Below are 14503 nucleotides of genomic sequence, written 5' to 3' on the forward strand. Positions count from 1 at the left end.
TGGCCTCGCGCGAGCTGTGCCGGCCTATATAAGTCACTGCCTTCAGCGAGAGCTCTGTCTCCCATGTTTTAGGGTATATCGGAAACTCTATTGCGGTATGGACTTTTACAAGATGTGCTAGAGATGCTCTCAGTCCAAGAAGGAAAGGAGAAGTGCTAGAGAGACCTTGCCTAGAGGCCCAATAGCACATGTTTTTCATGGAGACATCAGGCGGGATGGGGAGGGAACAAGAAAGAAGCGAGCAAACACTTGAGGGTAACCGTCGTTACAAACCGACGGGTGGGGTTGTAATACATAACTTATCTTCATATATACCAGTTTTAAGTTATATTTATTTTTCTATGGCAGCACACGGGCATTCAGTTCGTAGTAAAGATAACTTAGTAGGTTCCACAAAAATGGGCAAGAGAAGAATTTTCTTTATTGCGACAAATCAATATTTACATCCATGAGAAGGACATAGATGCATTACATACAACCAAGCCAAACAGCCATTTCCAAGCTATAACCAGAACGCCACAGGCGAAAACTGCAGGAGATTCCTATGCAGTCGACATGATTTGGTGGTGCGACGGGCGGTGGGTTGCAGCTCTCCCTCATGGTTGTACTTGAGACCAAAAATGGTGATATAGAGCATGAAGCCGTCAAACTCCAGTTCCTCCGTCTCCACAAGGCAAAACCTGGCGTTCCCCATGTGCGTGAGGGTGGCACCCATGCTCCCCGGGTGCTCGAGGAAGAGCTCCTCCTTTGCCATCTTCCAGTCCGGCTGCGCGGCGAGCGTTCTGCTGCGGGACGGCACCCGGCAGGCGCAGACGTAGCCGTCCTTGCGAAGGCCGACCCACGCGTCCAGCTCGCCGTCGAAGTAGCCCTGATTTTGGAAAGGCAACGCCCAGTCGCCATGAGACCTCCATTTATGGTTCTTGGTGTCGAAGGAGTAGGTGTGGTGGTGGTGTGTGTCGTGGTTGCTTCCACAAGACACGAAGAGAGTGCGTCCGTCCGGGTGCATGGCGTAGGCGGTGATCAGGGAATCCTTGGGGAATGGCGGTGGCGACGGGACGGTTGCCCACGACCAGTCCTGGCTTGGGTTTGGGAAAGAGGTGGGATGCCAATCCTCGACGCAGGCCGTGGACATCACCTCGAAGGCCTGCTGCATGTCACAGATTCTGTACTTCAGCGCGTACAGCTGCTGCGTGTCGCCGGTGGCCGCGAAGACGCGGGTGCCGCCGAGCAGCGGGTCCGGGAGGAGAGGGCCGATGGCCAGCCCGCCCGTCTCCGTGTCGTACACCATGGTGCCGGGGTGCCTGTTGCTCGCGATGAAGATGTTGCTGCCCAGAGCGGTGAAGTTCACGGGATAAAAGTTGAAAGCGGTGAAATCCCACATCACGAGCTGGGCGACGGCTAAGGCGACCGCGCCGCCCCCGCACCCTGTGCCCCGCCGCTCCGGCGGCCGCAGCCACAAGCCATGGTGCCAGCATCCCGCGCATCCCCTGCTTCCCCTGCTTCCACAGCAACGGCCACCTCGTCCAAACCCCCTGGCTTCCCTACCCCACCGCCACCATCCTACCGGATCCAGATCCCGTCCCCCAACGCTCGCCGCCCGACGCCGTCAGGTTCGTCCTTTGCCCCGAAAACTCCGCTCCAAGCCAACGCCAGCTCAAGTCAAGCTCTCACCGGAAGCTTTCAAGGAGGGCGTGTTACTGCCGCTGGTGGCGATGCGACGGTAGCGCCGGAGGGCCATTATGAGCGCGGCGCCCCCTCCTTTGCAGATGCCGTGCGCGGCGCCCCGCGCCCTGCTGTGCCTGCTCTTCAGATCTTGCTAGAGGGGGCAAATCCTGCTCTTAATGTTCGCTGGGAGCTGGTCAAGCCAAGGTACTGGTGGAGGAACTCTTCTACTGGCTACAAGCATTCAAATCGCAGCTACCAACCAGCTGGTTTCCATGGTGTTCAGTCTCACTCAAATTCAAGGCAGAAGAGGGAGAGAAGGCGCTGCTTCCACTGTCATTCAAGAGGGCATATTGCCATCAATTGCAGGGACCCCATCCGTTGCAACCTCTGCTCAAGAAGTGGGCACAAGGCCAAGAACTGTGAGCTGCGCTTCGGTCCCCCCGTCCCACCCCACCCCCTCCCGCTTCACCGACGGGTCCCCATCCGGACCGGCAGCTCCCCTCGTCTGAGACAGCCATGCCCCGGCCTGGGGACCCTGCGACACGCCCAGCTGAGGGCGCTGTGGTCATGGCGACCACACCCGCTTTGGAGCAGCAGGCGGCCTTCCTGCAAAACAATGCAGCAATCGTGTGGCTCGGTGGGAGGCGTCCTCGCGTGGCCGCCGCTGACATCGCCAACGTCATCCACTCGCGCACCCACATCAGCAAGGAGTTCTTCGTCGTCATCCCGCACTACCCAGAAGATTTCTTCATCACCTTCAAGCATCAGCACCACCGCGACGCCGTCACCGCCGCGCCAGGAAGGATATTGGAGGGAGAGCTGGACATCCGCTTCTCCAACTGGTCACCGCGTGCTCATGCCGACGCGGTCAAGCTGCGCCACCATGTGCATCTCTGCCTGGAGAATGTTCCACTCAACGCGTGGAACGAGGAGGTTGCGGGCAAGCTCATCGGCGGCGCGGCCGTCACGCACTACTTTGATGCGGCCACGACCCAGAAAGAAGACGCGTCGTCGCTCAACCTCTGGGCTTGGACGGCCAATCCATCAGCGATTCCCAAGGTCATGTGGTTGACACTCATCGGCGGCAACGCGACCGGCAGCAGCATCATCGTCTCCAGCTCTGAGCCGCTCCCTGGCTTCAACTCTGTTGCGGCCAGCTCTTCCTCAACACAACAACAGGGGAGGCTTGGGCTCACGTACCGGGTGATCGTGCATCTCGACCTGCATGAAGACTTTGGTCAGGACGCTTCAACGCCGCGCTACCAGCACCAGTTCGACTGGCAATATGGGATCATTGATGGAGAGGTTGCCATCAGGGAGAGCAACCAAGGTGGACGACACAACAACGGCAACGACCGCCGTCGCCGCGACGATGACGACGACAAACATCGCCGAGACAGAGACGACGCAGACCGACGTGGGCGCCCAGACGAGCGCCAAGGGTCATGGTCCGACCGCTTCTTTCGTAGTCGCTCGCGCGCTGTGGAGGGGAGGCGCGACAGGGAGGACGACGGGATGAAGGAAGGCATGCTGAGGACCGTCGTGATCGTCACCGGGGTGCCGCACCTACGCCGGCAACAATTGTTCAAGGGGAGAGCACGCCGTTGGCCAGGCCGCATCGCGATGCTGCTGGTGCCCTGGTGTGGCGTCGCATTCAGCAGCCTGGGGCTGCAGAAGCTGGCCTGGCCACGCTGCCTACTTCCCCAACACAGGAGCGGGGACGCAGTCCCCATCGTCAGGTCTCACCACACGGGGCCAGGCAACGGTCTCGCAGCAACCTCACGCCACCCAGATCTCCCTCATCGGTGCTTCCGGCGATGCCAAGCTCAGAGGGCGGCCATGTCCCTTCAATGGACGCGCTCTCCGCCGGGGTACAGGCGGCCCTACAACTATGTTCACCGTGCCGTCTCGTCCAGCCTCTGTCTGTGGTTACGCCGCCTCGTCCACCTGGTTTCGAGGCTCCCGTGGAGAGTGCGGTTGTGTCCGCCCCGACTTCCACTGAAATAGACAGCTCGGACATCTTGGCTCCACTCTTCGTGCAGGCCACAGCACCGCTGCTGCTTTCGCCTCCTGTCCAGCAGTCAAGGGCACTCACCAACAGGCGCAAGACTCTGGCCGGGATGGACATCGACTGCAACGGTGGGTTCTCTCTTCGGCAGTCCAGTGCAAGAATCAAAGCGCGCCGCCGGGCCGCCCCTGCTGCCAAGGAGGCCCAGGCTTTTGTGTGCCGTGGTCTGGGAATCGTCAAAGATGGAGAGGATGTTACTGAGCGCACGATGAAAGAGCTCGCCGACCAGTTCGAGGATCAAGTCCCAGGAACGGTGATCTCTGCACTCAGGGCGCTGTTCCAACTTGACTCAGGCCGGGCTGCTGAAGTGGAGGACGCACTGCTAGAGCATGGCGGAGCTGCTGCACTGGACCATGACGGCGCCGTCGGCTCGGAGGTCGGCACTGGAGCCTGAAGCATTTCAAAGGCCCACCTGCTGTAGTTTTTTAGTTCATCATGTTAGCAAAACTTTCTGTGTCTCTGTTATGTTGTGGGGCTCATGTTTGTGTTATGAATCTACCCTGTTGGCATCAGCTGCTGTCCAGCATGCTGGTTCTATTGTGCCCTTTGTGGCTGCTATGTGAACTTGGCCTGGGAGGCTACTTTATGAAGACTGCTCTGTTTCTCAATGGTAGAACAAAAGATTAACATCATGAGTTGGAATGTCAGGGGGTTAAACTGCCCTGACAGACGTGCTACGGTCCATGAAACAATTTCCGCTTCTTCTTGCCACATTGTTTGTCTTCAGGAAACGAAAATGGCATGTATTGATCAATTCCTTGCTTGCTATCTCGGCGGCAACCGGCTCCGTAGCTTTGCTCAAAGGCCCGCCAATGGCACTCGCGGTGGCTTAGTCATGCTCTGGGATGACTCTGTTGTTGAGGTTTCAAATGTGAGGACATCCGAATTTTGTCTCTCCGCCAACGTAAACATCCGCAACTCTGATTCGCAATTTTTGATCACATCCGTCTATGGCCCAACGGATTCCGGCCGGAAGAATGATTTTTTTGGAGAGCTGGTGGCCCTGAAGCCAAATGCCGGAGTCAAGTGGCTTGCTCTCGGTGACTTTAACCAAATTTACCGGGCACGAGACAAAAATAAGAGAAACATCAACATTAGCCGGATAAACCGATTTAGAGCAGCGCTAAATCTTGGTGAGCTCAAGGAAATCCACTTACAGAATCGTCGGTTCACTTGGAGCAATGAAAGGGAGAACCCGACCTTGTGCAAACTCGACTCCTTCTTTTGCAATTCTGAATGGGACATACATTTTGACTCAGACATCTTGCATGCCCTGTCAAGCTCCCTGTCTGATCATTGCCCCCTTCTTCTTGCCGATGACAGTGGCCCTCGGCGACCTCGCACGTTCAAGTTTGAGAATTTCTGGACAAGAATACCAGGATTTATGGATGTTGTGCAACAGGCTTGGCAAGAACCAATCTCTCACTCGGAGCCCTGTCATGTTTTATTCCATAAGCTAAAGAACACGAGCTTGCATCTGTCTAGATGGAGTAAGGGACTCTTCTCCAAGGCCAAGCTTCATCTTCATGCGGCCTTGCTGATCATCCTTCAACTTGACATTGCTCAAGAATCTCGCCCTCTCTCCCATGATGAGCAGGACCTCCGGATTAGGCTGAAGAGGCGGGTCATGAGCCTGGCTGTGTTAGAGAGGGCGCGTAAGAAGCAGTGTGCTCGCATTTCCAACATCAGAGAGGGCGACGCTAACACCAAGTTTTTCCATCTGAGGGTCAACGGTAGACGGCGCAAGAACCACATACACCGGTTAAAGCATAACAATGGGTGGGTCACCGACCACTTGGAGAAGGAAACTATTGTGCATAATCATTTCTCCAGCGCCATTGGAAGAGGCACGCCAAGGTGTCGGGATTTTAATTGGGCAAATATTGAAATGGGCCAGGTTGATTTGGAAGGTCTTGATTCACCTTTCACTGAGGAGGAGGTCAAGTGCACCATTGATCATATGCCGTGCAACAAGGCACCCAGCCCGGATGGCTTTACCGGTGCATTCTTTAAGTCTTGTTGGGATATCATTAAGGTGGAGGTCATGGTTGTGATTCATAACTTTGGCAACCTACATGTAGACAACTTCCAGTGGCTCAACTCCGCTAATATTGTGCTTCTGCCCAAGAAGGATGGGGCAGAAGACATCACTGATTTCCGGCCCATTAGCCTCGTCCATGCCATTGCCAAGATTGTCTCCAAGATGCTTGCAGCGAGGCTTAGCCCACACATTAACAACCTCATATCCAACGCCCAAAGTGCTTTCATAAAGAAGAGAAGCATTCATGACAACTTCATGTACGTTAGAAACCTTACACGCCGCCTCCACAAGAATAAGACTCCGTCACTCCTTTTCAAACTGGACATGCGAAAAGCTTTTGACTCGGTCCGGTGGGAATATGTCCTTGATATTCTTCAGTGGCGCGGCTTCCCTAGTAGATTTTGTGACTGGATTGCTGCCCTTCTTAGCACCTCATCATCACGGGTGCTCCTCAATGGGGTTCCCGGTTCTCCGATTAGCCACGAGAAGGGCCTACGGCAAGGAGACTCGATGTCACCGCTTCTTTTTGTTATTGCAATTGACCCGCTACAACAACTGCTCAACTCAGCCACTCGGATTGGGCTTCTGCACAAGATTAGAGGGCGTGGCACCATTATTCGGACATCACTCTATGCCGACGACGCGGCTGTCTTTGTGGCGCCAATTCGGGAGGATATTAGAAACCTGGCCGACATCCTGGAGGGGTTTGGTGAGGTCACAGGGATGCACACAAACTTTCACAAGAGCTCCGTGGTGCCTATTCGGTGTCGACACTTGGATTTGGACACCATACTTGAGGACATGCTAGCCACTCGAGCTTCTTTCCCCATGAGATATCTCGGATTGCCGCTTTCTGTTTGGCAACTTAAGCGAGTGGACTACCAACACCTGGAGGACAAAATTGCGAACAAGCTTGTGCCTTGGGAGGGCATGCATATCACCTCCATTGGACGTGGGGCTCTTGTGAAGTCGGTCCTCACCTCCCAGGCCATCCACCACCTCACCCCACTCATTGTGCCACCATCCGTTCTCCAGAGCATCAACAAGATTGAGCGTGCTTACCTTTGGGCGGGCACGAAAAAGGTCTCCGGAGGGAAGTGCAAAGTTAATTGGGAAATGGTCTGTAGGCCTACTCACCTAGGAGGATTAGGTGTCTTACATCTTGACAAATTTGCCAGAGCTCTCCGGTTGCGTTGGCCATGGTATGAGTGGCATGACCCAACGAAGATTTGGGTTGGTTCGGGAAACCCATGCGACAAAGAGGACATGGATCTTTTTTATGCTCTCACCACCATCATAGTTGGCAATGGGGAAAGGACGCCATTTTGGGACGCACCGTGGCTCAGCGGCAAGAAGCCAATTGATGTTGCACCCCTCATATACAAGATCTCGAAGCGCAAAAGTTGGAAGGTTAGTAGGGCCTTGCACGATGATGCGTGGATCAAGGCCATCGACATGCATTGTGAGCTGACTTGGAATCATGTGACTCAATTCGTTGAACTGTGGTCTCTGCTCTCTCATATAAACATCTCCCAAGACGTCCATGACACCATCATTTGGAAGCTCTCCCCTAATGGGGAATACTCGGCCAAATCAGCATATAAGGCGCAATTCATGGGAGCTATCCTCACGCCCATGAACAAGGTCATTTGGAAAGTCTGGGCACCCCCCAAGGTCAAATTCTTCGCATGGCTAGCCATCCAAAATAGGGTGTGGACGGTTGACCGCCTAGAGCGGCGCGGGATGCAAAATTGTGGTCTCTGCCCGTTATGCAAGAGGGAGTTCGAGTCCGCCGCTCACCTTTTCTACAGATGTCGGTACACTATGCGGTTGTGGAGGCTGATTAGAGATTGGTTACAAATTGGCGATATCAACACCAACCAGTGGGCGGCTCATCACTCTCTCAGTAGTTGGTGGACTCATATGGCCAGGCGCAGCAAGGCTATGGCGACCCTCACCTTGCTCACCACCTGGACTATTTGAAATGAGAGAAATACAAGGGTCTTCCAGAAGAAATCGACGCCCCCCCAAGTTATCTTGCGAAACTTGAAGAAGGAAGCTAGGCTCTGGGTGCTAGCAGGTGCGAAACGCCTGAGTAATTTGATACCGCGAGAGTAATGACTTTGTATTCAGTGGGCCTCATGTGGCTCCGACTTAAACCTTGTCTTCCCCTTTAATTAATGAATGAGGCAAATCTTTTGCCTTTGCGTTAAAAAAAAAGTTTACGGGATAAACAGGTGCGGGCTCCAGGTCCAGGTCGGGGCGGCTGTCCATGGCGTCGATGTCGATCTTGCGGATGGTGAAGCCCCTGGTCCAGTCGTCTAGAACAAGATAGAGGTGCTTCTGCTGCTTGTCCACAGGCCGCGATCTTTTGCCGGCGCGGTCGCCGTGGTTCACCGGCCTCTGTCGCCCAGGTCTGTAACCTGATCTGCAAATTCATGACCTATTTGTAGACCCAAGAAAGAAACCGCCTCGGGTTGCAATCGAACACAGAATCCGAGCCGGCCGCGTATTCCGAGCAGTGCTAGGAATGATTGCCCGACGCGTCCTCTCCTTCAAACAAGTCGGACACCAACCCGGCCAGGGTATCGGGCGTGTGCCTGGCAGACCTGCCAAGCTTGGGGTGCTCCAGCAGATACGCGCCATAAGCACCGACGACGTTCTCCGACACGGCCTTCCGCAGCGCCGCCCTGAGCTCGGGGTCCGAGACCTCGCAGCGTACGTGGCCGCTGTACGCTTTATCGAGCGCGGCGTTGAACTTGGCCAGCGCCTTGGTGGCGGGCTTGCCGGCCTCGAGGCAGGCCACGACCGGCGCCCAGGAGGCCTCGACGTAGCCCGCCACGTGCTGCTCGACTCGGCTCCGGCGGCACGCGGCCCACTCGTCGTCTCCCCCGATCGCGCCGGCGCGTATAAGCACGAAGCTGGTGTTGTTGGCCAGGAAGAGGTGCCGCAGGCCGCCTCCTTCCTCGCCGCGGAGGGTGGATATCTCCTCCAGCTTGGGCTCCAGGGACGCGACTAGCTCCGAGAAGAGATCGCCGAACGAGTTCACGCCCTCGAGGATGCCGCCCGTGCTCGCGAGGATCACATCCAGCGCGCCGCGGTGCGGTGCCAGCGACTCGATGCAGGACACGGCATACCGCGTCAGCGGATGGACGCCGGCGCCGACCCCGCGCGTCTCGCCCTGCGTCCCAGAGCTCCCGCCGGCTCGGACCTTTGTGACGGCACCGCCGATCATGGCCCTCAGCGCGCGGGCCAGCTTTGCGAGAACCACCTCGACCTGCCGGGAGAAGAGCTCCTTGTGCTGCCCGGTGAGCACGAGCACGAGCCCAGGGACAGCGCTGCCAAGGACCTCGTACATTTCCAGGACGTACATGAGCTTCTCCGGCGAGCGCGTGCTGGTGAACCCGTCTGCGAATCTGAGCAGGATGTAGGATCTCCGCTTCGCCATGGCCATGATGTAGTCGTTCTTGAACCTGTCGAAGGCGCCGTTGCTCTGCGCGTGGAGCTGCGTTTGCATAGTAACGAGGGCCTTCTCCACCAGTTTGGTCGCCAGGATCCACCGCCGGATCATGTCCTCCGCCGTCCACCACTCGGCGTTCTCATAGCTGATTGACTCGCCGGTCTCGGCCTCCGGAGAGCATCCCACTTGGAGTTGGAGAATCGACAAGAACCTGCTCCAATCCATGGTCACAATATTCCAGTTCATCAACTCTGACAGAAAAGAGGCCAAATGCCAAATTCAGATCTGTACCTTTCAATCAAGAATTTAAAGAGGATTCTGTTTGTACCTGTCTAAAACTTCGCAGGGAGCGTCGGCGAACGTGTGCAGCAGCTCTTTCGTATAGCCGGCACGGATGACACGCAGTGAGATCTCGTGGAGGACGGACAAGCTCGCCGGGCAGATCAGGTCGAGCTCATCGGGAAACTCCTCGTCCGAGAAGACATCAGGCCCGGCCGGCTGGCTCCCGGAGCCGGACGCGTAAAGTACATCGACGGTGCGGGAGCTCAACTCGCCTGTGCTGGTTCTCACCGTGCTGGCCGTGCTTCCGCCGGTTAGGAAGGCGAACGACGACGACGCGCCACGGGCCGCTGCCACTGAAACGGAGAGCTTGTCGATGGCGAAGCGGAGGCCGCTCCTGCCTTCGAGCTGGGAACCGTCCCACACCCTGAGGCTGAGGAACTCCTCCATGAGGCACGACATGGCGGCCCGGAGGGCGCCGTCCATGCGGCGGCCGGCGGGTGAGGCCATGGGGAACGCGTGCATCTCCTTGAGGAAGACTATTTCGTCGACCGCGGCGAGGAGGCCCTGGTTGGTGCAGGTCGCCTGCGCGTCCCATATGCCGACGTCGGAGCCGTCGCAGGATGAGCGGCGGCGCTCGAACTCGAGGATGACGCGCTCAGCGACGGCGAGCCGATCCTCCGCTCGCGTTGTTGTCCCATCAGCAGCAGATGCCAAGTCTTCGACGGCCTTCCCTGCCGCGGCGCCCATGCAGAGGTCAGAGCGGCGAGCAGAAGCGGCGCTCTGCCGTATGCGGTTTTGCCGGAGCCGGACCTTGACCCGAAGACTGGGTTGTTGACTTGTAGGTAGATCCAGAGACCGAATGGGGAACTGAGGTGGACCTTCGATCTGTTCTGTGGGAGTTGGGGCTGATCATTATCCCAAATGGTTAAAAGTGCATCTGTGTTATTAGGCCAACTCCACCGCGCGATCCCAAACAGACGTCTGAATTGCCAGGATTTTATCTTTTTGGGGCGCCGATGAGTTCGTCCGTGTCCGACTTTGTCAAACTAAAAAGGTAAATAAACACATTTTAAAGAAACATAAAACATATATAGGGGTCGGCCACAAAACAGCCCAGTTTCTACGGCCAATTAAAAGGCCCAGTTTCATAATTAACATATAGAAACAAAATAAAAAAATGCCTCCCGCGCGCTTCTACCGCGCCCGTCGATGCCGTGGCCGTCGCCGTCTTCACTGGCCGCTGGTGTCGTTGTCATCGGTGACGAGGTCGACGTAGGCCGGCGGCGTCCACAGGTGGGCCGGCGGTGCGTGGTAGACAGGGGTGGGCTGGACGGCCGGAGGTGCCTGCACCACCTCCTCCCGGGGCGACGCCTCTCGCTCCGGTGACCGCGGCGGAGTGGGGCACCAGTTCACGCCCACGCCGGCGGCCATCTCCGAAGCAGTGCAGGACCAGCCCCACCCCTGGCCCAGCAGCTGCTGGAACGCGGCCGGCAGATCCTCCTCCATCGCCTCCTCCGTGACGGCCGCCATCTGCAGCTCCAGGAAGGCGACGTCCCCGGCGACAGAGAGGGCCATGGTCTCCTCCAGGCCGTCCCACTGCCGCTCGTCGTGCGTGTTCATGGAGTCCTCCATGACACGCTGCAGGAGACGGGCCTCCTCCTCCGCTGTCATGCGAGGAGGGGGAGGTGGCGACGGAGACGGGGAAGGCGATGGCGTGGGCGTGACGCCGCGCACCCGCCTACGCCCACGCTCCTACGGAGCAGGCGCTGCGCGCTCCTGTCGTGGCCGCCGCGGCCCCGTCGAGGTGCCGGCGAAGAACGACGCGCGCCTGGTGTCGTGCTCGTCACGAAACCAGGTGTCCCAGAGCCCGAAGTCGGGGGCGTACCTGGGGTCGTAGAAGATGTCGTCGGGGAGGAGGCGGCGACGGCGCTCGATCTCCTTGTCGCGCGCACGACCGCTCGTCGGGACCGGCGGGATCGGGACCCGGTCGGCGGAGAGATGCCAGTTATTGGGGAGATGGACGTCGCTTCAGGGGAGCGGCGTCCTCGTCTCCCAATAACGGCGGCACACCGACGAGTAGACGTAATGCCGGCCGCGCTCGCCGGCGGACGTGGGCGCGATGGAGAAGGCGGGCGGCGCGGGGGCCCGGCGTGGTGGCGATGGCGAACCGCGGCGGCGTCCCGACGAGGAACCAGCCTCGCGGTCGTGCTTGCCTTTGCGGCCCATGGCTGCGGGCGGCCGGCCGGCGAGGTGTTGGCTAGGGTTTGGGACTGGGGCTGTCGGGTTTCGAGGAGGCCGCGGGATGGCGTGGGGCAGTGTGGACGACGACCCGTCCACGCTTCCCACTTAAAGAAGGACGGCGACCGTTCGACGTGCGGATGACAGGTGTGGCCGCCCGCTCATGTGCATTGATGTGGGCGGGTGTGAGGTAGGTAGCCGCCTGCCACGCGACCCCGACGCGGACGAGGCGCGCGTCCGTTTGGTGTCCGTCGCAACCCAAACCCGGCGCAAGTTTGCGCTCGAAATGGGTCGGCCCGGACACAAAACGGACAAGATGGGTCCGGGCCGTCGCACGCTGGGCCGCCTCCTTTGTCCGTTTTACCCCAAACGGATGGGGCCGGACAGGATAGGGTCGCGCGGTGGAGTTGGCCTTACGTTGTCGCGAGCCATGGATTGCATGATGGGACAGATTGATGCCAGATTTAGAAAACTGCTCACCCATCTATTGTATATATGGAAAGATTCCTCGGGTATAATATGTTGATTTTTCTTCACCTCATCTGACCAACCGTCTGAACCCAGTAATGATGTAACATGCATTGATTCCTGCATTAGAAATTCAAAAGGCTATAATTTTTGAACCACATGTCGGAATTATAATCTGTTTTCATCGTTGGGTTTCTCGTGACGAGCTCTTCAAAACTAGATCTCATATGAATATGTTTTGAGGTTTTTTTTCAAAAGCAACTTTGATGCTAGATGAGGCAACTTTAGTGCTAAACATGAGCCACTCTAATGTTAGATGAATTGCACCTTGTGTATAACTGAATACGCCTAGTAGCCTCCTAATTAGTTGTATGCAGTAGTGTAATAGGTGGTTAACATGGTTGCTAAGTTGCATATCGAAAAATAAGTTGTAAATAGTTTAGTTGCCTATCATACTGTTAAAGTTGTTTACCATAGAGTGGAAAGTTGCATAACATGGCTTCCAAGTTGTCTACTTCACAAACCAAGTTTACCTACGTCGCTACGAAGTTATGTACGAGTGGTCCTCAATTGCCTGCAATTAGGGCTGGAATTCGAGTTGAGTCGAGCTAGCTCGGCTCAACTCGCTAAAGCTTGTTTCATTAACAAGTTAGCTCGACTCGACTCATTACTATAACGAGCTCAAACCCAAGATTGACTCGACTCATTTACTCGCGAGCTGACTCGTTTAGCTTGTTAAGCTCGTTAGAGATATGAACATAAAACCTCAAATATGGTAAAAATGATTATGTATATATTAAACATACACATCACCAAACAATTGTAATTTCCTTGTAACGCATGAGTCTCCTGGGCGGCTGGGCCTTCATCAGTTGGGCCTTGTGTTTGTGCGCCTGGGACGTAAGGTGCCGAGTGGCTGATATTTTTTTTGATTGGGAGCGGCTGATCTTTTGTACCGAGCCTAATGAGTTAGACGAATACTTGTGATATTGGATCGTTTAACTCGGTCTATAAACGATCTTAAACTAAAGCTTGGCTCGACTCGTTATCCTTCGAGTTCAATTCAATTCGAGTCGAGTCACGAGCTACTCATTTAGCTCCCGAGCTTCGAGCTTTTTTCCATCCCTACCTGCAATACTATGGGGCCTGTCCATCAAGGGACCTAAGTTGACTACAATGTCGAAAAGTTTTCGTGGGATCTAAGTCGTCTATCGTGATCCCAATTTTCTAAACTATGTGGGATGGATGGTGTGAGATCCTGGTGCTTTCCTTTTCTGGGGGAGTCTGCCCGCCAACGCTATTGAATGCACACGTGTTGGCTAGCCAGGTCGCAACGAGCTCTTCAAAATTAAACCCCACCTAGATATGTTTTGATTTTTTTTTGAAAAGCAACTTTGATGCTAGATGGGGAAACTTTAGTGCTAAACATAAGCAACTGTTGGAAATATGCCCTAGAGGCAATAATAAAAGGATTATTATTATATTTCCTTGTTCATGATAATTGTCTTTTATTCATGCTATAATTGTGTTATCCGGAAATCGTAATACATGTGTGAATACATAGACACCAAAATGTCCCTAGTAAGCCTCTAGTTGACTAGCTCGTTGATCAACAGATAGTCATGGTTTCCTGACTATGGACATTGGATGTCATTGATAACGAGATCACATTATTAGGAGAATGATGTGATGGACAAGACCCAATCCTAAACATAGCACAAGATCGTATAGTTCGTTTGCTAGAGTTTTTCCAATGTCAAGTATCTTTTCCTTAGACCATGAGATCGTGTAACTTCCGGATACCGTAGGAGTGCTTTGGGTGTACCAAACGTCACAACGTAACTGGGTGACTATAAAAGTATACTACGGGTATCTCCAAAAGTGTCTATTGGGTTGACACGGATCAAGACTGGGATTTGTCACTCCGTATGACGGAGAGGTATCTCTGGGCCCACTCGGTAATGCATCATCATAATGAGCTCAAAGTGACCAAGTGTCTGGTCACGGGATCATGCATTACGGTACGAGTAAAGTGACTTGCCGGTAACGAGATTGAATGAGGTATTGGGATACCGACGATCGAATCTCGGGCAAGTAACGTACCGATTGACAAAGGAAATTGTATACGGGGTTGCTTGAATCCTCGACATCGTGGTTCATCCGATGAGATCATCGAGGAGCATGTGGGAGCCAACATGGGTATCCAGATCCCGCTGTTGTTTATTGACCGGAGAGTCATCTCGGTCATGTCTACATGTCTCCTGAACCCGTAGGGTCTACA

At 55.4% G+C, this 14503-nt stretch overlaps 3 protein-coding genes across 3 annotated transcripts; 1 reads left to right on the forward strand and 2 right to left on the reverse strand.

Annotated features, from left to right (window-relative positions):
- Positions 1-399: 399 nt before the first annotated feature.
- LOC119331725 lies at positions 400-1437 on the reverse strand. The gene has a single exon (XM_037604892.1). The coding sequence runs from the start codon at positions 1379-1381 to the stop codon at positions 503-505; it is 879 nt and encodes a 292-aa protein (XP_037460789.1). The 5' UTR covers positions 1382-1437; the 3' UTR covers positions 400-502.
- A 4-nt stretch (positions 1438-1441) lies between these two features.
- LOC119331724 lies at positions 1442-3702 on the forward strand. The gene has a single exon (XM_037604891.1). The coding sequence runs from the start codon at positions 2182-2184 to the stop codon at positions 3670-3672; it is 1491 nt and encodes a 496-aa protein (XP_037460788.1). The 5' UTR covers positions 1442-2181; the 3' UTR covers positions 3673-3702.
- A 4119-nt stretch (positions 3703-7821) lies between these two features.
- LOC119331723 (exocyst complex component EXO70A1-like) lies at positions 7822-10065 on the reverse strand. The gene is made up of 2 exons (XM_037604890.1): positions 9563-10065; positions 7822-9445 (listed from the first exon to the last, which is right to left on the reverse strand). The coding sequence occupies exons 1-2, from the start codon at positions 10036-10038 to the stop codon at positions 8299-8301; spliced, it is 1623 nt and encodes a 540-aa protein (XP_037460787.1). The 5' UTR covers positions 10039-10065; the 3' UTR covers positions 7822-8298.
- Between the last annotated feature and the right edge of the window lie 4438 nt (positions 10066-14503).

This window comes from Triticum dicoccoides, chromosome 7A, assembly GCF_002162155.2.
Source record: "Triticum dicoccoides isolate Atlit2015 ecotype Zavitan chromosome 7A, WEW_v2.0, whole genome shotgun sequence".
Taxonomy (NCBI): Eukaryota; Viridiplantae; Streptophyta; class Magnoliopsida; order Poales; family Poaceae; genus Triticum; species Triticum dicoccoides.

Coding starts and splice junctions, on each gene's coding strand:
- LOC119331723 (XM_037604890.1), bottom strand. CDS start 10,038: ATGCACGCGTTCCCCATGGCCTCACCCGCCGGCCGCCGCATGGACGGC. Junction 9,446..9,562: donor CCCTGCGAAGTTTTAGACAG/GTACAAACAGAA, acceptor GGATTGGAGCAG/GTTCTTGTCGATTCTCCAAC.
- LOC119331724 (XM_037604891.1), top strand. CDS start 2,182: ATGCCCCGGCCTGGGGACCCTGCGACACGCCCAGCTGAGGGCGCTGTG.
- LOC119331725 (XM_037604892.1), bottom strand. CDS start 1,381: ATGTGGGATTTCACCGCTTTCAACTTTTATCCCGTGAACTTCACCGCT.